At 40.5% G+C, this 24,368-nt stretch overlaps 2 protein-coding genes across 3 annotated transcripts; both read right to left on the reverse strand.

Annotated features, from left to right (window-relative positions):
- Positions 1–42: 42 nt before the first annotated feature.
- On the reverse strand, positions 43–11,102 carry LOC130429162 (chloride channel protein 2-like). Of its 2 annotated transcripts, none has more exons than XM_056757583.1 (23): positions 10,831–11,102; positions 9,387–9,501; positions 7,690–7,821; positions 7,463–7,591; positions 7,095–7,228; positions 6,815–6,892; positions 6,052–6,130; positions 5,790–5,915; positions 5,349–5,433; positions 4,861–4,962; positions 4,682–4,766; positions 4,193–4,348; positions 4,035–4,104; positions 3,842–3,952; positions 3,548–3,761; positions 3,229–3,362; positions 3,032–3,144; positions 2,247–2,358; positions 1,941–1,993; positions 1,672–1,710; positions 1,294–1,398; positions 986–1,072; positions 43–875 (listed from the first exon to the last, which is right to left on the reverse strand). In XM_056757583.1, exons 1-23 carry the CDS (start codon positions 10,879–10,881, stop codon positions 717–719), a joined length of 2,469 nt encoding a protein of 822 aa, XP_056613561.1. In that variant the 5' UTR covers positions 10,882–11,102; the 3' UTR covers positions 43–716. The 2 variants fall into 2 exon arrangements, with proteins under 2 accessions (XP_056613561.1, XP_056613560.1); XM_056757582.1 differs by having other exon boundaries at positions 3,008–3,144; positions 10,831–11,100.
- Positions 11,103–13,853: 2,751 nt separating this feature from the next.
- LOC130428763 (chordin-like) lies at positions 13,854–22,972 on the reverse strand. Its single transcript, XM_056756992.1, is given in 21 exon segments — positions 13,854–14,290; positions 14,371–14,464; positions 14,594–14,851; positions 14,937–15,040; positions 15,145–15,201; positions 15,504–15,597; positions 15,693–15,890; positions 16,090–16,203; positions 17,257–17,498; positions 17,734–18,085; positions 18,087–18,133; positions 18,759–18,906; positions 19,067–19,149; positions 19,278–19,415; positions 19,493–19,634; positions 19,738–19,825; positions 20,333–20,450; positions 20,537–20,668; positions 21,073–21,199; positions 21,287–21,390; positions 22,476–22,972. Coding segments are annotated over 21 exon segments (2,832 nt in total). The 5' UTR covers positions 22,603–22,972; the 3' UTR covers positions 13,854–14,225.
- Between the last annotated feature and the right edge of the window lie 1,396 nt (positions 22,973–24,368).

Raw genomic sequence — 24,368 nt, forward strand, 5'->3', positions numbered from 1 at the left:
ATTTGAAACATTAACTTAAACTTGTACAAAACTACAATCTAGAAACTTGTTATTGTTTTTTCTTTATTTTGTTTAAGGCTTATTTATTATTTTAACCAATAAAATAAACTTGTTAATGTAACACATTTGGTTTAATGACACAGATATCTGAATGAATCTCTGTCGCCACCTGGAGTCCTGAGGTTTGTTAACAACGAATCAAAACAAATCACGTTTTTAATACAATTCCAGCCTGAATTCGACATAATTTCTGCTCTTATTTCTGAAAATAAATAAACTTCATGTTCTCCTAGTCTAATGGAAAACTGGGTAAAAAAATTGTGGTCAATAAAACATTATTTATCATCAATGAATGTTAATTGACATCCATTTTAACAGCACCAAAATAACCCTCATTATTGCATTGTTTGTAGTTTGTATTCAAATATGAAGAAGTACTGTTGCTGTGCTCTTCTAACTTTTATGTTGGGCTTCAATGCAATTAATTTACAGATATTTAACTTGAAGCAGCACACAACATTATAAACCAAAATATTCTTAAATCATTTTGAGAAATAAATAATAATGAGTACTGTATTGTTTTTGTCAGACTGGATTTGAATCAGGTTGATCAGGGTCACTTTTAATTGTCAAGAACAGGGCGGAGCTCTCCAGCCTACTGGAAGACAGAATAATGTGTTTTAATGTATGGAGCGTTACTGATCTGAGGTGTTTGGTTAATGTGTGACGTCGCTGTGAGGATCCAACAGTTTGTGAAGTTCAGTCTTCTCGCTTTTGAAGTTGTTAGCACCCGTCCCACAGTCCTGAAAACTGTCCAGCACAGGACGTAACTTCAACCCCTCGTCTGTCAGAGAGCCCTCCACTGCTTTACGCAGCTATAACACACACACACACAAGTCACCTCATGAACACACAAACACGGTCACAGATAAATGACTTCAAAACACATCTTTTATTTTTATGTTATTTCTAGGTGACCTCTGACCTCTTTCAGTGAAACCACCCCAATAAGTCGACCGATGCTGGTGACGTAAGCCTGATCCAAACTCAGCACAAAGAACATAGTGTGAGCCTGTCAGACACATCAAGAGATCATCAATAAATGTGTGTTTGATTTGAAACATCACTCAAAAGTCAAACAAACACACACAATCACACACACACATCCACATGCGCATACATACACACGACACACAAACACAGACATACACACACAGAGACAAACCCACAGTCACACACGTCCACGCTAACATGCACACACACAGTCAGTCACACACACACTAACACACTCACCTTGTGCAGTGAGGTGCGCTCCACCAGCTGGAAAGGGGCGGGGTCAATCTTACAGTTGTTGAAGTTCACCTGCTCGTCAAGCTGTAGCCCCTCCCACTCCTCAATCTGCATTCACAAGAAATACACAAGACATGATACGTGTGTGTGTTACAGCATCATTACGGCATGACACAAAGATTTTATAAAGAAATAAAAAGGAACAGTAGATCAAGACTATTAGGGATCAGTATGAATAGAAAGCATCTTTATGTTCTTAAGTGTGTGCCTAAGATCCTATAAGCCTTTCAACCTCCCATTAAAACTATGAAAAACTTGAATTACTTTTACCTCAATTCAATTAAAAGTAAACGTGTTTCTGTGTGTGCTTTATTTTCTCACCTCTCGAAGTGTCACTTCGTCCTCTGAGTCTGAGTCGTCCTGTAGAGATACAAAGAGAAGATTAAAACACACACCACACATGGCTAGGAGATGGAAACAAGAATGGCAATGTTTACTACGGGGGTTCTCAAAGTGGGGTCTGCGACGTGTGTCTAGGGGGTCCGCAAAATTATTTCTGCACTGCGTGAATCATTTCATCCCTACTAACTAAACTATACTATAATAACTACAAATAATTCATATGTGTGTGTGTGTGTGTGAACGCTCACCTCTATCATGATGCTCTGAGCGTCCCCACAGAACAGATTCTTTATGCTGAACTCTGGAAGAGAGAGAACACTTCTATTACCATGGTTACCGCAGTTCAAGCTGAATATTGAGTTTGGGTTGTTTTATAATAATAAAATACTGTTTCGGCTATGACATCTGAGCACATTATAGTAAAGAACAGAACTGAATATTTCATTTCATATTCAAGACAGCAGTAGAAATCTACTCAAGTGAAATCCATTCAATCTTAAGAACAAATCTCAGGTAGCATGAGGTGATACGTGTTTGTGTAAACGTGCGCTTACTTTTATGAACGTCGGTGTCTGTCTCAGTGACAGATGATCTCTTCAGAGCCGGTTTGTGAGGTTTAGGAGAAACAGGACGAGCAGAAGGGCCTGGAGATTCCTCAGAGGACCTCTATAACACAGTGAAACAGACTGTTGCTTCGCCCGACCTTTTTATACACTGCAAAAAAATGCATTTCTTAAGCATTTAATCCTGTTTTCTAGTAAAAAATATCTAAAATTCTTAAATCAAGATGCATTTACTTGACAAGGTAATAAATTCTGTCATCATTTACTCACATTCAAGTTGTTCCATATCTGTATACATTTCTTCAAATCTGAAACAAATCTTTCATAGGTTTTTGTTCGGTTGATGACAAAAGATAAGATATTTGAAGAACAGTTCTGGGACACTTTTTACTACCATAGTATTTTTTCCTACTATGGGAGTCAATGTGGGCAAGATCTGTCTGGTTATAAGCATTCTACCAAATATCTTTCTCTGTGATCAACCGAACAACAAAATGTATACAGATTTGGAACAACTCTAAGGCGAGTAAATGATGACAGATCTTTCACTTCTGTGTGAAGTGTCCCTTTAAGATAAAGGTGAAACTAAATTCAAGATTATTTGTCTTACCATATTGGCAGATATGTTTGCTTGTTTTAAACGTATTACATTGTGTAAAACACACATCATCACAACGTGTGGATTACACTTTGTGAAGGAAGCAGAATTCGTTTAAAGTCAGAGGTCAACTGAGCTTTGTTGAGCGTCTGACCTGGAAGTGAACCTCACGGCTGACCTCAGACGCGTGTTGTCTCTCTTCGTCCACAAGATCTCGCAGGTGCTTAGCGTGCTGCTTTAGGAGTGTGCGTATCTGAGCGCGCTCAACAGATCCCAACAAGATCATAGAGTCTGAGAGACACACAAAGAGATATTATAAAGATCATTTGTGTGTGTGTGTGTGTATGTGTGTGAAACAGTATTGCTTGTGTGTACCTTCAGATTTCACCAGCGGCAGCTTCTTAAGATTTCCCGTCCGGAGGATCTTGAGCAGATCTCTGTAGGTGGACTTCAGAGTGATGTACCGAACGTCTCTCACCATGAAGTCCTCCACATGAAGATTATACTTCCTACAGAGAAAGAGAGAGAGAGTGAGAGATCGAGTGAGATAAAGGCGTCTCCTTGACACACTTTGACGTGTGATCCATTCATAAAGCAATTTATTTTACATTTTATAAACGTTATCAAGTAAGATGATCAAGGAGCTTGTCTCTTGGACCGATGGATGGGGAGAGAGAGAGAGACAGAGACTCACTCCTGGTGACCCCAGCCGAGCTCGGGCAGGTACGGCAGTTTCTTGAGGCGGATGATGGAGTCATAGATGGACGGCTGGAGGTTCTGTGAGATGATGTTGGACAGTATGACAGCAATGAGGATGGGCAGACCGTATCTGATCTGACCCGTCAGCTCTATCATGATCACAGCGGTGGAGATGGTGTGAGTGATGCCCGCCGTCAGTGCCGCAGCGCCTGCAAACACACGGCAGGTGGATGAAGAGATGTTTCTCAGGTCACACACATGAGGTCAGATGGGAGTCTGAGTGACTCACCCACGACGGCGTAAGCTCCAGGAATTATGGGATGGACGCCGTGTTCCGTTTCAAAGCCATCCGGAAACAATGTGGCCATACCTTCACCCACCAGACGGCCGAACGCGGCACCTGAAACACACGCGCACACGTGTGAATTATATCACAAATCACTTTTAACGTTGCAAAATGTTCTGGAAAATGACAAACTTACCAATAACAAACACAGGAACAAATGAACCGGCCGGGATAGGAAGAGTTATGGACAGAGCCGACATCCAGAACTACACAACAGAACGAAAAACATGACACACACTGAATAACAACAATCAAAACACCTGTTAAAGATGACTTGTGTGAGTGTGTGTTGACCTTCATGATGATAAACACACTCAGGATTATAAAGACGTTGGCCTGTGGATGTTTCCAGGCAGATAAATGATCATGCGGATGAAAATCTTCTACGATTCCTTCCTTCGACCACGTTCGGTTGTCAAAAAATGAAATCAAGGAATCTCTTTGTGTGAGCTATGAGGAGGAAGTGATGTCACACGTTTGCAAACCTTTGATTTCTGATTTACAAGGTCAAAAGATGAATCTGCATTTAATACTTTCATCTCTGTAGTGATATAGAGTGATGTTATGTTAAACGTGTGCGTGTGTTGCCCTGTTTTTATATTACTCCTGGGGACTTGCCAAAAAAGATTATAAATCATAAAAAGCAAAAAAAAAATCTATGATCTTTAAGTTTATGGGATAAAATGTACAGTTTGTACAGTATAAAAATCATTATGGCTATTGACTATCCCCACAGAGATAATAAACCACATGTGTTTGTGTGTGTGCATGTGTGTGTGTTACCTGTCCAGCCATAAACTGTCCAAAGCCCGGAGGGAAAGTGAGTGATGATATAAACACTGACACCAGACCAGAGTAAATGAAACAGCTACAAACACACGCATTCTCATGTTTATCTTGTTGTGTAAATACAGACAGACTTCAGATCAGTTTTTATTTTATCACACAGACAGGACACTCACTTTGTCAGGAGGAAGTTCTTCATAGCTTTTTGTTTCTTCACGAATAGAGCAATCTTCCCATTTAAATACACAAATAAAGCTCCACCAAACCCACATGCTATTCTATAGAGAGAGAGAGAGAGAGAGAGAGAGAGAGAGATTACGTGATAAAGAAACACAAGATCTGTGTTGTTGTTACAGTTTTATTTGTCGAGCTTTCAACGTTTTTAAATGAAGGTTTACTAAATGATCTTCATAATATGATGTGTTTCTTTTCAGGTGATATTAAACACAGAACACAACACAAGTGTATTCTGAGCATCAGATCTTTTAGAACACAGTTTATGATGTCATGTCATACAAGAGAAACTACATGAGACTTCTGCATCACATGACCATTTAAACACATGAGGGTAAAAATGTGATTCAAAATAACAATAAACATTTAACTTTAGCGTGAAAAAGACACTTTTACTCTCTGTGTGAAATATTAAAGATGATAAACTGACCCCATAACAGCAAACGCTGGAAGCTCCTGAAGGTCAAAGGGATACTCGAGCCTGAACTTTGTTGGGAAAAGAGCCATGATGGTCTCTGAGACAGAGAGAGACTCGTGTGTTATGGATGAAGTAAGGGATGAATCTTATCCTACATGAAAATCCTTTGATTTTCAGAGACCACCCAACGCAAAGTGCATTAAAATTCACACTTATCACATGGTCATTTAAAGTTTTTTGTCTTACTTGACAAGAAGAATCTTGAGTGTTTGTCTAAATACCTTTAAAAAAACTAGTGTCTCTAGTCTAACTGTACCGACAGACAGTTTTGTGATGTATAATGATGTTTCACCGTTTCAACATAATTATTAGCCTTTGGATATTTAACGGAGAGAATCTGCGAATTAAGCGTGTACGATGTTTTCACCACAATATAATATTGTGAATACACACCTTCCTCTTTGTTCCACACGGCCAGCAGTCTGAAGATGAGAATGCCAAACACAGAAGACATTAACCCTCGCCAGTAGTTTCTTACCACGAAAAACACTGACGTCACCTCGATGCTGAACAACACGCCTGAAACACACACACACACAATACACAAAAACAATAATATAACATGATTTAACAATCAACTTTAGGCTTCTGACTGGTTAATACATTTATAGACAATTTCAGATTGTTCTGCAGTAAAGCAAACATGACCTCTGACCTCCGACAGGAGCAGCGAAACAGCAGCCGATCCCGACCGCACATCCAGCCGTGAGCATCTCCAAGTTTCTGGCCTCATTCTGTTCAACACACGACACATTTCTCAGATATAGACATGGACAGTTTTATATGAACAAGAAAATGTGTCATTTCCGTAATAAAACTTCATATTTGTATTTGTTTTGTATAATTATATGCAGTGTTGGGTAAGTTACTCTACTCTGAAAAAGTAATGAATTACTAGTTACATATTCAATAGTATAATTAGATTACTGTACAAATTACTCTACAAAAAGTATTTAATTACTTGTTACTAATTTCTTTCTATATCCTACATTAACCTCGATTAGTTCAGTGATTCAAGGATATTCACGGCTCTTTTAATTCATTCAACATAACTACATAAAGTACTCTTATTTACTAACCAAATGTGAGAATGATACATTAAAGCACAGATTTTAAAATTAGCAAATATAACACAAAGTATTTAGTTTTACATCAAAAGTAAAAGTAACAGTAATTAAATAACTGTTAATAAAATAAAAGTAATCCCTTACTTAATTAATTTTTAGTAATTTAACATCCAAAAGTGATTATACGTACATTATGCGTTTAGTATAATCTTCTATTATATTTTGAATTTCTGTTACCTTCATTCTATTTTTCATTATTTATGTAACTTTGAGATGCTACTTTTAAAGACGCTATACAAAATAAAGTTATCATTATTATTTTATGACGCACACGGTATGTCTTTCATGTACCTTGTAAATATCACTGAAGAAAGACATGAATTTACAGAGGAGAGCGGCGCACAAAGCACCAAAGTGCACGAACGGCCCCTTTAAGACACAAACACACATTTCATCATCAGCTTTTACGAAACACAAAAACACACTACAACAGAAAAACTCATGAATCAATGATCCACATGAAATAAAATGTATAAAGCACATTTAACTTCTGTCAATTCTGCTAAACAAATTAGAATTAAAACTCTTGCATTGCGTTGTTGTAATGTGTTGAGTGTGCGTTTGTGTTCACCTCTTTGCCCACAGGCAGTTCACTTCCCAGCACACAGACGAGACTGATGACTTTAACCGCTAATGTTTTCAGAGTGAGGTATTCTTTCATCATCAAGCCTCTGAGGATGATCTTTATCTCGGGAATCCCAGATCCTGAAACACACATTGATCAAAAATTACAAACAAACAAACTAAATATCACCCAGTGAGACAACTGTGGCAGAGAACAGGAGCATTCGTGAGATGCTAGTAAAGAACGAGGACCAGTTCTCCTCTGGTCAATTACTTCAGGTGTCTTCCTCATGTCAGCGGGTTTGTGTGATGGTGACGTACACCACGTGTCATCATCTTACAATCATATCTGTGTATTGTGTGTGTGTGTCTCACCAGAAGCCTGAGGTGCCAACATCTGTGTGAAACCTGCAGCGAACAGCATGAGCAGCAGAGGGAAGGTGATCCACGTCAAATACTGCAACATCACATTACTGTCAGAAAGATGATAGAGAAACCTGTGCGCTGGAGAGAGACAGAGAGAAAACACTCAGCACCAAATCAAACGCAATTCAATGGGCGGTTAAAACATGCTAAACACACGCTGGCACACACGCACTGACCGTCCATGAAGAGGAAGATGAAGATATCCATGAGGAAGCTGAGGAGTGCCAGAGCAACTCCCAACAACATGAGAAAGATCCAGTCGGCCCCGATCCATGACAAACACACCCGACGACAGCACGCTGCCCACGCTACACAAACAGAGAAGGTGTTACCCATAATGCAGCACTGCACATCTGTCTTATCACAGGCCCAGAGCCGTCCAGAGAGAGAGTTGCGTCAACTTCGTTGACTCCATTGGAACGGTTCATGGAGGCTCTCAAGATTTCCCAGAAGTTACCAGTAACGCATGGAGCTGCGACTGAACAGACCAGCTGAGGTCAACTTTTAACCCATTTAAAGACGAAAGTCATTTAATGAATAAAAAAATGAAAGAAATAAAGCATTTAAAGAGAAAACATCACTTCCTGGATCTATCTGAATGCTCCGTGAATCACGTGACGCTCCAGTGTTTTGGACTTCCGTTGGCAGAACTCTCTCTCATAATGACTCTGCACGGGCCCACACAAACACAGCAGGTGTTACCCATGATGCATCACTGCATTATCAGCAGGGTTTTCCTGGCTCAAAATGAGGTGCTTGCCAACCTGATCTTGTACACACACACACCTAACGTTACTACTGTACCAAGTGGCTTAACCAACCTGACTTTCACATATTAAAAGTTCTTATAAAATAAGATGAAAATGACAATTATGTTGTTATATAAAACTATTAAAAGTATTAAGTTTTATTTAACCAAACAAAAATGTTGTTTTTAATCATATAAAGCTTTTCTATCATTGTCAACTGAATGAACCAGACTTACTAAAGCTCGTTCACATCCTGATTCTCTGAGGTTCACTTTAAATGATTCAATGATCTCTTGTATTCGCTACTGACAAAAAGTTCAATAGTTTAAATGAATCGGTTCAAACGAGTCATTCGTCTGCGAGTCGTTCTGAACGCGATGTGCGCTTATACTGGCGAACTCGCTGTGTACAGTACAAACTGATTCAACGGTACGACTGCACAGCTGAAGACATTACAATGATGTACTTCATGTTTATTCAAGAAATCTCAAGAAATTAAACGTACTCGTATACAAAACAAACAGCCGTCAAACACATTCTGCTCTTGTTCTGCAACTCCTTTTATTGGCTCAGTGTGCTGATAATGAAACAGCGCGCCACTGTGGCGTAATGCCGCAACTGCACTTACAAATGACAGCACGCAGCATTTCTTGTGTAGACACACGACATAGTTTATGCGAGAGTCTGCACGACAATTTCTCCTTTCAGGAAAAACTCTGATTCAGTAATGCATCCGGTCATCAGGTATATTACTAATATTACTTGATTTTGATACTTAAATTTATATTTTGCTTTTGTGAAGCTCTGTTTAAACTATACTTTATTTCTGTTTCATATATTACTAATTCACTTTAACTTTGAACTACACGGGTACATATTACTTTCTATTTTAGATTATTACTTCTATTTTACTTCTGTTTGTATAAATACTTGCACTATTTGAACGCAGCCCAGCGATGATATAGAGAGAGAGAGAGAGAGAGAGAGAGTGTGAAAGAGAGAGAGAGAGAGAGAGAGAGAGAGAGAGAACATTCTAAAATAGTAAAAAACATCTTTGACTCATCTGTCGTTTGTGTGTAAACTTTGGTATTGATGTAAAAACATCAGGTTGTGATTTGACTCACGCCTTTGACGCTTGACGCTTCGTCCCTTCTCATATTCCTGCACTTTTACAGACGCGCTGCGTTCAGGTGTGTAGCGTCGGTGACGCGCGTCTTCTCGCAGTGGAACGGACTCTTCCTGAGAAACACAAACATACAAACAAACGCCTTTAATTATTTACAAACATATTATTTTTACTGGTGCTTTACATCAGCACAAGCGTTAATGAGTGTAGCTGTGCGATATTATTAGATTCTCAAACCACAACAACGGGCTTTACGGATTCTGACAACTGCCTAAGAAAGTCACTGTGGTGAGCAAATAAAATAAGTATTTATTATTTTGAAGTGAACTGTCCACTTAAACGTTGTGTTTTGGAAGCCATCATGCTGGGTTCACACCAAACGCTTTGACTTTGTATGTAATTTCTCGCGCAGAACGTTTAATTCGCGTTTGGTGTGAACCCAGTGTTAGTTAATCGTTCGTGCACTGGAAGACATTCGAGCTTTGACGCTTGTGCGAACGTTGCGTTTCAACTGAATCAGCAAGTATAGCTTTTTAATCAAAGGTCAAACTGAATGTATGCGTTGTGTGCTTTGCTTAAACCGATCGATCGCTATAACCGCGAGAGCAGACTGTCTGCTCCGTTTGGAAATCGCACTCTCGCGATACTTTGATTGGTCTGCGCATCGCCGCATATGGTCACGCGCCAAACGCCATATTGAACCAGTACAGTTAACGGGGAAACTGCCGTTTTAATGCATAAAATGCTAATTCACATCTCGCAACAGAATTACGATAAATTGAGCATTTAAATCGTTATTTTCTTCAAAAGTTCAAATAAATTCTGTTTTAGTTATTTCTTGTCATACATTTGAAAAGTATAGAGCTGGATTAGTGATGTTCTAGCCCAATAATAATTTGACTAACTTTAAGGAAGGAATGACGAACTTTTTCCATTTTTAACTGTACATTTTATTATTATAATATTTAAGACACTTTCTTATAGAACTGTTGATTCTTGAACACAGATGCACTTCGGTGTTTGTCCAGCAGATGGCAGAAACCTGCAGCCGTTGAACCCCAGTGCAACACACCTGTACAGAATGCTTGAATCTCACCCCAGTGGTTCTTCACAACACCATAATGATTTTTTCTCTCTGTTTGTAGCCTGTTTTCACATCCTTTTTTCAAAAAAATGTTTCCATTATAAAGAAAATGTTTTCCATTAGGGTGTTGTGGAGAACCACTGGTGTGAGATACAAGCATTCTGCACAGATGTGTTATTATAAAGAAAGTGTTTTCCAAGTATTCTTCAGAAAATATTTTGTGATCATTTTCTCTCAACAACAGTTTGTAATAAATATGAAAACATTTGACAGACATACATGCATTACTGACACAACCACACAGATTCTCATCTGATTGACGACTTCAATAAAACCATCATAAACATGCAACACTTACCACAGTGTGTTCATACTGGAGAATACTCTGATCACTTCTGTCCACAGCCATGACTCACACAAACACACACTCTCTCTCTCTCTGCGCCTCACACACAGAGGAGAGGTCACACCAGACGTGTGTCGTTGCTTCAGTGTGTGTCGATCGATGTGTCTCTGTAGCAACATTTGTGTTTTATAAGTGGAAAAAGTTTGAGGTGAGTTCAATTTGAGGCGGGGCTTACGGAGAGAAACTCCGCCCACCAAAGACTAGAAATGGGCATGAGTGTTCTCGAGTCATCAGAATCTAAATCTTACACTAGCATTTTTAATTCATACGCATCGCGAGTTCACGAGAATCGTCCAAAGACGTCCGGTCACCTCGAGCTCATAAACACTTCATGGAAATGTACTTTTATAGAGTTTATTCTCACAAATCATTGTTTACAGGTAAACACACACACATACACACTGTTATGTATGGATTTAGTTTTTCAGGAAGAAGTGAAATATTTTGTTTTTATGTTTTCATGGTCAACAGAATGTAGGAGTAGAACACACTTTCAGATGAAGAAGAGATCTCTGAACATATCGTGTCCACTTCTGTTTTAACAAAACAACAGGAACATCACACGGCAAGATACCTCCAGAAAACACAAGTTGTAAGTAGGTTTGAGTCTGTGATAGATTCTCATAGGTTCTGTGCAGTGTTGGGTGTCACTAGTTACTAAGTACAAAGTTACTGTAATTGAATTACTTTTCTCTTTAAAAAGTAAAGTAAGGGATTACTCTTAGTTTTCAGAAATTACTATTGATGTAATTGAACTACATTCTGTGTAATTTATACAATAGTGGAATTGATATTCAAATTCAAAGCCTGTTTTAAAAATGCATGCGTTAATGTTTCTTTCTCACATTAATACTTAAGTCAGTTAATGAGAGTACTTAATGTAGTTTTATATTATTTATTTGAATTAATTAAGAGCCGTCTTACCCAACTAAGGTTGATATAGAATATTCAAAGTCATTAGTAATGAGTAACTAAATACTTTTTGGAGAGAGTAATCTGTACTGTAATCAAATGACACTATTGAATATGTCATTAGTAACTAGTAATGGATTACTTTTTCAGAGTAACTCACCCAACACTGGTTCTGACTCATGGTTCATTTATTCATCTCTTGTTTCAAAGAACTGAAGGGTTGTGTGATACAAACAGAAACATTTCCAGGTCTTGTCAAATAATCTCAGAAATACTGTGATCACGTTCTACACTCAAGTCTGTTATTACTCAAACACATGAACACACACGCTGGTGTTTTATCATAATGAAGATTTTCCATCAACTCTCTAGTTTTAATATCGGCCTGTAAATCTCACTCTCACTCAAACCTCATTCACATTCACAGGATGTTTTTGGAGCGCCGTGTGCTCTCAAACTCAAACATATCAGTGAGGTGCTCACAGTTACATGTGTATTCAGGTTTTAAAGTCCCAGTGAAATACAAAAATACAAATCTTATTTTCTTCATGAAATATTTCAGCATTTATTGTAAATACTTTATCAATGTGGGTCGTTCTCTTTTTAAAATTTGTGTGCACTCGTAATCTTCAGTTAAAATCTGAAAAGCACTTCTGTCCTGTAATGACTATTCATCTTAAATGACCTATGTCAGACGGCTTGGGCGGAGCATCCGTTGACTCCTCCCCTTAAACCGTAAGTCTGCTGTCAGTTCTATTTTAAAATGCAACGGCTGTTTTTGTACATCCAATCAAATCGCAGAGAAAGACGAAAAGCATCCCACTATTTTATGATTAGAAATTCCATTTCACTCGGAAATGCGTCATAATACAGAAGTAAAAACTAACGCAACGTGCAGTTCACAGGGACTTAATCGATTAAGGAAATTGACGAGATTTTGGAGATCAAATGTGATATGTTTAGAGTCACTGGTGTGGACAGAAGAGGGCGCTGTGAATCTGTCTGATTCTGTCAATCATCTCTGCGTTGTGTGCTCTGGAATGGGAGATGTGTCTACTAAATAACACAAATGTCCAAGTAATGCTAGAATCAAAGACAGACCAAAACAAAATCAAAATGTGTATCTTATAATAAATCAAGTTATGTAAATATATTATCTCATTTGGCAAACATGCGAAAACATGACGACATCTTAGTCTTGTGTCAGTAGTGCTTCTAACAGGAGTGGTGGAGTAAGCCTCTCTCTCTCTCTCTCCCTCTCTCTGATTTACATTTAGGCATTTGGCAGACGCTTTTATCCAAAGTGTCTTACATTGCTTTATCCTATATATTTTACATAGGTATGTGCAATCCCCTGGGATTGAACCCACAACCTTGTGTTCTTAACGCAATGCTCTTACCACTGAACTACAGGAATGCTCTCTCTTTTGCTCTCTCTCTTGCTCTCTCTTCCTCTCTCTCTCGCTCTCTCCCTCTCTCTCTCTCTCTCTCACTTTCTCCCTCTCTCTCTCCCCCTCTCTCACTTTCTCTCTCTCTCTCTCTGTGTCTCTCTTTCTCGCTCTTGTGCAGCACACAGATGTCTTACATTAACACACACAGTGCACCGGAGCATAACACATTATCGACCTTTGACCTTTACATGCCTGTCGTCTGGGGTAGTGCTGTAGAACTCCAGTCTAAAGACCATTATTTGATGGTCTTAGTCTCGGTCTTTGTTTCAGACTTAGTGGTCTCAGGATTTGATTTCAAGACCAGTCAAGACCACAACTGTGGGAATTACGCTAAATTGCTGATGCATTGTCTGATTTATAACATGAGATTGTAATTAAGTCGAATGAAAACATCCATCAGGTCTCGTGAGCTATACAAGACAAACATCTAAGCAATAACGTTCTCATGTGAGCAATGTGTTTGCATCCAGTTGCATTCTAACCAAAACACAACACAAGGTGATTTTATGAAATACATTTTTAAAGACTTTATTGTTTATTCATTCATTAATAAATATGCAATAAAAACATTATTCATAGTAATCTTCAAAACCCAGAAAAAAAAATATCACACACCATCAACAATAGAAACGCACCAGTGGGCGAGACAGTGCAGTCGAAACCCCGCCCACACAGCAAATCACTAATCAGACGCTTCGCAACAGTCCTTCTGATTGGCTGAATTTCGAGTGTCATACGGACGGTGTTCGTTTGTTGACAAGTTTTAGTTTTTTTCTGTATACAAGCGTGAGAAAATCAGCCAAAGTGAAATTCCGACGGCTGAATATCTCCTCAGAGATTCCGTGTCTCTCTCTCTCTTTTTGTTCTGGATCTCCTCTCTGTATCCTCATGCTGGTGTGTTTCGACAGGCGTCCGTCGCTCGACTCGTGTCAGACTCGACCTGACCTCAGGAACAGGAGGATAGTGAACGTTGAGAAAACCCCGTCAGTGTCTCCAGCTTTTCTTCTTTTCAGCTTTCTTCAGCATCTCTTCTCTCTCCATAAAATCTTCTGTAAAACAAACGCGTGCACAATTAGCGATGGCGTCATTAACTGTGAACGTGATCATTTTAAATGCGAAAAGCTCTTACCTATGCACTCGGGACAGCACTGAGCCTCCCGTCGTATGGGGTTATCGCAGGTCAACAGCGGACACTGTTTCCTTTGACATTTTGTCACTCCGTGCTGCGATGAAGAGAGAGAATCATGTTCATTAGACCAAAAATAGACCTAAACACTTTCAACAAATGAAATGTCCCAAATCACAACTAACAATTGAATTGTTTGTTAAGTTGTTTGTTTGTTTATACTCACATCACACCAGCAGGTGATGCACTTCATCTCCCCCACCAGCGGCACGCTCGGGTGCCAATACTCGCTGTTCTGATAATAGTTTTTGCCAAACTTGCAGTGTCTCGTTCCGTCCGCCTGCATCATTTCATCGTCTTCCAGGAGGGGCGTGTCCTCAGCGGGACACTCCTTACAGCAGTCGGAAGGGTTGCGTCTGATTGGTCGGGAGCAGGTGAGGGCCGGACAGGTCACCTTCTCGCAGTGGACTTCACCCGTGGAGCCCTGAGACAGACACAGTCACGTCAGCTGCTAACACTCATGAAAACAGAAGCACGTGTCGCTTTCAATCATTTCGTCATCAACTCACCTTGCAGGTGCACACCGCACACTTGATGTAACCGAACGGAGGGACGAACGGGTGCCATGTGGTTCCAGGAGCGTGCATCTTCTGATCGCCTTCAAAATAACATCCTGGAATCACGGAGAACGACTTCAGATTAATTCTTCTATTACACACACAATAACAACACAACGTCACAATGTTGTGGGTCTCCCAACACAACCAGAAAACTCACCTTCTGGATTCTCCTCCACTTTCTCTGCTGCAGCTTTCTCTTGAGATTCTTTCTTATCTGAAGAGACAAATCAAACCTAATTATCATGAACGAAAACCAATGAAATGTGTTTTTCCAAATACAGCCCTTAAATTATACAGGCACTGCAATTATTCTTTGAAAATATATCAATAAAACTTAAAATAAGCAAGAGAAATGCTCAGAATTAAGAACTGAAAATGTGAAAAACATCTTTCTCGATGTAGTAAAAATATCCAAGTATCCATACATTTATTTTATTATGCCATTTTTAGAGAACATATCTTTAACTGAATTTTTTGGTATTATTTATAAGGTTTCGTTCTAGTTCGTAGACTCACCGTCACAGACGGGACAGCATTGATCTTCAGGCTGAATCTTATGAGGACATGAGAGGACGGGACAGATCACCGGATCACAGATCACTGTTTTCTTCTGCACGAGAGAAAAAAAGAGTTGACATGTAGAATGAACACACACTGAGATCCAGATGAGACCGACACATCCGTGTGTGTGTGTGTGTGTGTTACCTGGCAAGTGCAGGTGAAGCAGTTGTTGTATTGAGGAGTCCACTGAGAGCCGTGTGCGTGATGTTCTCCCTCAAAGAAACATGCGTGTGGGTCTTTCTTCACCTCTGCCGGGTCGCGGACGAACACGAGGTCATCAAACTCCGCCTCCTCCACGACCTCACCGCGGGAACCGAACTCACAGCTGTTCGGAACATGAATCTGGAGACACGGAGATATCGGTTTAACACGCAGAAGATTTCAAACAACAAAACCAACGAGTCATGATTTCCAGAAGGTTCCACGCAAACTCCTAAGGTACAAAAGCAAAGGTACAAACTCCTCAGAGGTGAAAGTGATTTAGAAAATGAAGTATGGATGTTGAGATTAATAACAGAAGTGTTTGTGTGTGTGCGCTCACCAGTCCTCGTATTTCTCCTCTGGGGTTCATTTTGGTGCTGACTTGAATATAAGCTTTACCCTCATCCAAATGCCTTAATAACTCCAGACTTAAATCCTTCAACACACCCTGAGCCTGAGAGAGAGAGAGAGAGAGAATGTGAGTAAACACCAGCAGAATTTTGCTGGAGAGATAAAACAAACTTTCTTTTGTGCAATCTCCTGGTTTACATTAAAAACTTGTGTTGTTTTCATTTCGGTTTCGGTTACTTCATAGCCGTTGAAAAACAGAGTAAAGACACTCACAAATGTCCGCTGGAAGAATGGAATGCAGTATCTCGTGCATTGCAAAAAATGACATTCTTACTAAGCATTTTGGTCTTGTTTTGTAGACTATCCATGGGGTGAGCAAAATAAACTTGAATTTAGTTCAAACATTTTCTCAAGAACTTAATTAAAGTTTATTTTGCTCACCCCATGGACAGATTTTTTGGCTTGTTTTTACTGTAAACTTAATTCTAGCATTATTTTTCATAAAACAAGACTAAATTTCTTGGGTCACTTTTCTTGTCAAGTAATTGTATATTTAGTTGAGAAGTTTTAGATATTTTTACTAAAGAAAAAACAAAAATGTTTAGTAAGCCCGTATTCACACTTGACTTAAGTGTTTTCAAAATGTCCTGAGCACCTTTTTAAAGGCCAGTGCCGGCGTCTTTTTCTAGAGCTCAAGGCGTCTTTTGAGGTTGAAAACGTTTTCTTCTCAGAAGAAGTTAAATGTGAACACGGGCTAAGAATGTCAATTTTTGCAGTGTGTGATGGAGCGATCAATAGTTCCAAATACTGAACTGAAGCCCATTTATTTCAATATCTCCCAAACGCATTTGCTGTACAGTTGGTGACATAACGGCACGTTTATAAATTTTAATGAGTTGTTGGACACTTCTATTCATAGATCTATTGATATTACTCCCCAGACATTTATAGGAGACATTACTCCTATAAATGTAGTCAACGTCAGTGTACACAATGTGCTAATATATTTAGCAAAATGTATGCAAATATAATTGCTGTTGTCTGTCCCGCTAACATCTATTCAAAAACGTTGACCGCACGGAATTGTTTGGAACTATTGAGCGAGAGATCAAAGTGTGTCACAACTCTGCGTTTCAACAGCTCTGGGTTACTTTACCTGTTGACCGTAGAAGCCGGTGAGAAGTCTCTTGTGATTGGTGGCCGCGTCGTCCATCTCACCGATCTCAGCCAATCCGTGCAGGTGGGCGTTTATGGAGGCGTCTTCGCTCCTGCTCAGCCCGTTCACGACGATCTCATAGTGAAGATGACACTGTTCATCCACAAAGATCCACGCGTGTCCCGCGGCGCCGGTCCGAACGGCGGGAGACACGAACTGACCCGCCAGAGGAACCGGAAGTTCTGAAGAGATAAAAACAACATTTATTTAGTTTCCATACAAATGAAGAGTTTTTTTCCAAAAAGAGATAACCGCGTTTTTAAATTTGGTTTTGTTGTGTTAGCTAGCTGTATTATTTTGAGTTATTATGGCTAAAATCAAACAAACCAAATGCGGTTTGATTCATATTCAGTTTGATTTTTGACTATTTAAAAAATGGAGTCTCTTATTTGAAATATACATGGAAAAATATCTCACCATGTCTCCGTGCATCCAGTCCGTTGTACGGCAGCGTGCGTATCTGTCCGCGTAACTCTCCCTCCGGCTGCTCGGCCGTGGCGATGTTAATGAACAGTTCATTCTGCAGGAGCATGTGAATGTGTCGCGCTTCCACGCGGCCGGCGACACCCGCCGCACGCCCGCCGCCCCTCTCACCCGATGAGGAATAATCCCCCGTGATGTCGTACAGGACGCTGCGTTTGCTGCGTCGCCGCGGCTTCATCTCGATCGTCACGCCGACCACGCCGCTGCTCAGACCGGCCACCAGCACCTGATAGTCCAGAGAGCCGTTCTGATGAAGAGTGAAGACGGCCGACCCGACGCCGCCAGTTTTCCCCCGGAGACAGAGCAGAACCGCTGGACATGACGCTCTGAAGAGCTGAGAGAGAAAAGAGACTTTAAAGTTTGCCGTGTGTACGGATTAACAGAGCAAACACACAAAGGATGATTTAACACGTAAACCAGACATCGTCTGCAACAACCGTTTATGTGTTGTGTCGGTGGAATAGCATCAAGAACACTGAAAGCCTTCACTAACATCAGAAGTTTATTTTTCCAAATTAGATCATAAAAGTTATGATGTAACCCCTTAAGAGAAGTTCAAACGTGCGTTTGTGTGCCAGAGAGAGTGAAAGCATGAAGAAAAGTAAATCCATGAGACGTTCTAGCATGCGAGAGCTGAAACCATCACTGTCATCAGCGATCGAAACCATGTGCTCACGCAGGGTCAGAGGTCACGAATGATGTCATCCTGCCAGAGCCGAACGGCAGGTAAACGCAGAAAAACAAGAGGAAGTCACACGCACAAAATAGGAAAACTGATCCGGCGAGATTTGAACTTTGACCGCTTGTTTGAGCTCTCCGTCGTGACCTAGATACGTCAGCCAATCGCATTCTGGCTTTACAGGTCCTCCAGGATGACATGAAGATGTAATGGAACACTTCATAAATCCCTGAACGGACGGGCCGCCATGCGTATGACAAAAATACATGAAATCACTCACTGTCACATGATGTCTTGCCAGAAATGAATCCGGAGATCACACGGCGGTTCGGAGCGTCGGTTTCCACGGCGATCTGTAGCTGCCCGCGGGACAACCAGAAGAGTTCCCGACTGTTCAGATCCGCCAAAACTTCAGCAAAGTCTGAATCCTAGAGAGAGAGAGAGAGAGAGAGAGAGAGAGACGTCATATAGATGCCGTTTTAAAGTTTATAAGAGTTGAAGAAATGTCTGGAATCTACAGACTAGACACACAAACAGCATGTGTGTTCCTCAATAAACATTCACAGTGTGTGTTTTTGTGTGTCTCACCTCTGCAGAGATATTTGCCCGTATTTCCCTCAGCAGATGTTGACGGTACAAGAGCTTCACCCTCACTGGAAACTTCACAGATGCTACAAATAAACAAAATAAAATCACTCATTCATTCAATTTTACACCTTTCAATCAAGTGTGTGTGTGTGTTCATGAGTTAAAGTGTACATCAGTGTGTGTGTGTGTGTGTGTGTGTGTGTTTTCTTACATTTCTCCGCACGTGGAATGAGTCCCTGCAGGATGAGGATGAAATGCAGATTGTTCTCCGTGTCGCTGAGCGTAAACATGGCGATGCCGCCCATCCCAGAATGCACCTCTTCAGGCGTGAGGAGGGCACTGAACGTTTCTGTCGGACAAACAGCACAAAATTAACATCTCAACAAAAAGACTAAAGAACAACCGAATGTGAAATAGAACACACACCTGCGAACAGAGCTCGGTGTTTAATGATTTTGCCTTCAAGCTCTTCCTTCCTGTTGTCATCTGTCGACATGAAAAGACGCAGCTGCTCCGCCTCCAGCTGACTCAAATGAAACTTCGGCAGATTCTTCCAAACTCCACAGATCTGCACACGAACAACACACGAACACACACAGTTACACTTCTGAAGACAGCGAGAGATAGAGAGAGAGAGAGAGAGAGAGAGAGAGAGAGAGAGACATGCTCACCATGTCCGAGTCCGTCTGTGGTACTCTCAACTCAAAGGCTGTGTTTCCATCTGTGTCCAGGACTGAGATTAACCTCGGTCTGTTCATCCTTAACAACAAAAACACAATAATTAAAAAAATGAGTGTGGAGACGTGTTTGTGTGTGCAGGGCGGGGGAGTAACCAAATACATGTTCTTTTATCTCAAAATTGAGTTTATTACTCACAAAACTGATTTATTTTCTTAGAATTGTGAGAGATATACACTCATACTGCATCTGTCAGTCCAATGAGAGAAAAAAAAACTGAATTGTTACAAAGTCAGAATTGCATGAAATAAACATACTATACAAATGTCAAGAGATCACGGCATTTTGAGTTTTTCATGCAATTCTGATTTCATAACTTGCAACTGCGAGTTTAAATCTGGCAATTCTGAAAAAACGACATTTTAATTTGATGCTTAGTGATGGAAACAAATTTCAGCACATTGGAAACAATGGAAACAATTCAGCATTCAGAGAAGAGGGTGAAATGATTAAACCGGATGATGTGAAAAGATTTTTTTTATTTTTGTGTGTGAGTGTGTATATGTGTGTGTGTGTGCTGTGTGTTACCTCTGGTACATGATGGAGAAGGTCAGGGTGGTTTTCGTGAGTGTAAAGCGTGCTCGTGCGACACCACTTGAGCTCGGCAGCCAGGAGTTACCCACAGACGTCAATAATGCCACAAAATCTGAAGGGAAAGAAAAAATATCATGCGTGAAAATCTGCATGTGTGTTAGAGAGAGAGAGAGAGAGAGAGAGAGATACGTGTCTTACCCATCCTGCTGTCTCTGACGCTGACGTCCTCTGAACTTATGTAAGATCTGTCATTGTAAGATTTGTGCAGGTCGTCCTCTTTCTCATGAAAGAACTCGTACAGAGACTCCACCTCTTTTCCCTCAGAGTCACCTGTAAACACGGAAACCACATCCTTAGGATGACATCACTCCAGAATGTACAATACAGTCAATGTTCAGCAACCTCAGCGAGTCAGAATCTATATTAACAAAAGGTGTGATCTATCGCACGGCCGTACCGCTCGACTGAATTATAGTGAACAAGTGTTTAACACGAGACATGAGTCTGAATTTGAACCCGGACCACCAGGACCACCCGGCTACCCTCCGACATCATCCAAACTCTCCGTCATTCATCATCCGTCCGTCTGCGAGGAACAGCTCTGGCCAAGTGTTTCCATCATTCACACACGCTGTTACCACATTCATAACACTATTTCCATTTGTTCGGCCTCACCAGCTACAGAAAAAACACAATCGCACATCTGTGTGTGTGTTTGTGTGCACGTGTGTTACCTTTAGGACATGATTTACAGCAGTGACCCGGGAGCAGGACGGGATCATCACAGGTCGGTTCGGGACAGTCCTGCTTCATATTCTTGCAGCTCACTTTCCCAAACACTTTACCACGCCGACTCCTCTGCTGCTCAAAGAGAACGAGAGACGCTTAAACACTGACCAGCACACAACTCAACTGTGTGTGTGTGTGTGTGTGTGTGTGATGTCTTACCGGCTCACAGTGACACATAACGCAGTGCATCACTCCAAACGGCTCTCCGAGGTCCGGATGCCACGTGTCCTCCAAAGAATAGAAGCGTCCACCGAACGAACAGCCTGAAATGAACCCAAACATCAGATCAGACAGAATCTCAACGCTTCTGAAGAACAATAACAAGCGCGAATGCGATTTCTCATCAAAACATGTCATCTGCTTTGTTTGAAGAGTGAACGAGATTTGGCATGATTATTACATGAGTGGAATGAGGTCGTGACCACCAGATTCTCTCGATAGTGCCAGACTATTAAACAGTTTATTGTTAAACTAAACATGCTGCGAGACACACGTGTAAACCGTGATGTGACTATGAAGAGAGAAATGCGAAGGAAATGAGAGTCTGACCGCAGCTCACCCCGTTACATCATCAAGATTTCTGGGGTCTGCAATAACACCGTTCTTATGGATTTTTTTGTTTTAAAACTTTTGTTAACTTCAATAATGGTCATGTATCGTTTTATTCAATGAATTGGAGGCACAGGGGCTTTTAAGAATCTCTTTTACAGTCTTTAAAGTCCCAGTGGAATTAAAAATGACAATTCTTATTTTTTCATGAAATGTGGCAACGTTTGTAGTAAACCGCTTAACTATTTGGGTCATTTTCTTTAAATTTATCCGTTTACCCTCATAATCTTCAGTTAAAATCCTAAATTGCACTTCCGCCCTGAAAGAAGTAAATTAGATGGCCTGGGCGGGGCATCCGTTAACTCCTCCCCTTCAACTGTCAGTAAGCTGCAAGCTCCATTTCAAAATCAATGCAACAGCTGTTTATAAACACATTCATAACCGCAAGCCACGCCCACTCATTTTCTCCTTTTATATTTATTTTCACTCGGAAATGTGTAAAGTAAACTTCCGGTTTACGGGGACTTTGAGTATTTACTGTTAATTTAGTGAACCCAGAAACTCAAACACTGACCTGAAGAACAAAAGTTTGTTGTTGTCTTACATCACTTTTAAGTAGAATCAAACTTAAGTCACTTCAACTTAACTGCTTTAAATCTTAAACTTGTCATGTTTTGCCTTAACTTCTATAAGTAAGAAAACTGCTTAAGTTATATGCTAAATAAAAATAATGTCTTGTTGATCACAGATGCTTCTCTAAAAGACATGATCAGATTGTTATTATTTTCAGTATTCTTACCGGACACTCCTTTGGAGATCATGGGGTCCCTCTCAGGTTGGATGGGTAACGCTGGTGTCTTCAGTCTCGAGCTCTGGACCGACATCAAAACGCAGCTCAGAATCCACAACGCTCGCGTCGCCTCCATCCTAACGCCCCTGTTCTGCCACCAGATATCTCGACGCTAATCTCAAAATTAAACGATTGTAACCCTTGTTGTTTTGTTTATCAGTCAGTTAATATGAGATCTAAGCGCATGTGGTGCTCCTCTGTTTGGATCTCAGTCTTGTATATAACGCGTAACAGAGCGCGTACTGCTCGTGTGTCCCGTTGCGCGAGCTGCTCCCGGTTTTATACGGTGCGCGTGAAGGGGCGGAGCGAGCCCCGAACACCCCAAAACTCTTCACCTGCGAATATCAAACCTTTAATACACATCCACAAACACATAAGAGGCACGTGAATGACTTTAGACACATGAACACTTTCTGTCTGTCTGGCATCTTTGTGCCTCGTTTAACTTCAACTTCCTCTTACAACCCAAAGAATTATAATAAACTATTAAACGAGCAAACTCTTGTGCTGTTTATACAGTGTATTGTTGTTTGTGTGGGTTATTTTTCTTATAAACATTTTCTTTAAAGTAACAGGTGAGATTGAACTCCTTTTCCTTTTAAATTCAGATTTAGGGGTTCATGAGACATATTTTAGGTTAGATAACGTTCTACACACCACTGCTTTAGAAAACTCTATTAAACACAATTGAACTTTGTTAAGCTTTCCATTTTCCCCACAGATTTGTTCTTGATTTTGATTTGACACAACTATTTTAAATATTCATTCTTTATTTTTGTGAGTGTATATCTTTTCAAGAGTGTCCTTTTGTCTATCTTGCTGTAGTTTCACAGAATGTTGGATCTATAGGAGCTGTTAGGGTTGTACCTTGCAGCTACATGATTCACATTTAATGAACATCCCTCGGCCCCCCGGCAGAATCAAAGGCCGTGTGTCTCACTGAGAAGAATAAAGTTCTTTCTTTCAGGAGAACAATGCAGGTTCACCGAGGAACCAGAAGCAGTCATACTGTATTTCTTCTCAAGTGTATCTGCAGAAAACATTCAACAACAAAATGTAAAGAAGCTTCTCTCTGGTGTTGATAATTAAAGATGATCATAGGAAACTTGTGTGTGTTCTTAAGTGGCATGCTTGATGTCAAACATTTAAAAAGAGAATAAAAGATCCAAGTGTGACTTTATTCTTGAGAAGTGCACAAAAGATCAAAACTCGTTGTTTTTATTATGTTATGAAATAATACTTTAAACAAGTTGGAAGAAATGAAACAGTCATAGTAGTAGCTTGGAAAGATAATGGCCAAAATGCAACTTTCACCCCATTATACTGCAATAATAATAATAATAATAGTTTGTATTGTTAGGCAGTTTGTGGTTTGTTAAAGTCCCCTCATTCTCTCTCTTTCTATGTGTGTGTATGTGGTGATGGGGCCATTTCCCCTCCACGGGCTTTGAAAGGCTCTGAATAATGGAGAATAATGGAATAATAAAATAACAAACTAATAAAGTGGCCGAGAACGTCATATATCAATCGATCCGGAAGCCTCGCGGGGGCCCCGGGGTCCCTCCCCCGCCATGCACATGTTAAACACGACTATAGAGTCACAGCAGCGCACATTACATGAGAAAGGAGACGCGCAATAAACGCCAGCAGGGGGAGAGAGAGCCGTGAAAGACAAACACGCTTGTTCTCTTTTCTCTTCTGCATGCACTTAGATTGGAGATGAACAGAGCTACACGAACCCAAAGCTGCTCGTGTGTGTGTGTGGGGGGGGGGGGGGGTCTTTGTCCTCACGAGGTTTTATTAATGCAGGATGTGCGCGCGCGCGCGGTGTGTGTGGTCGAT

Source organism: Triplophysa dalaica, chromosome 9 (assembly GCF_015846415.1).
Source record: "Triplophysa dalaica isolate WHDGS20190420 chromosome 9, ASM1584641v1, whole genome shotgun sequence".
Classification (NCBI taxonomy): domain Eukaryota; kingdom Metazoa; phylum Chordata; class Actinopteri; order Cypriniformes; family Nemacheilidae; genus Triplophysa; species Triplophysa dalaica.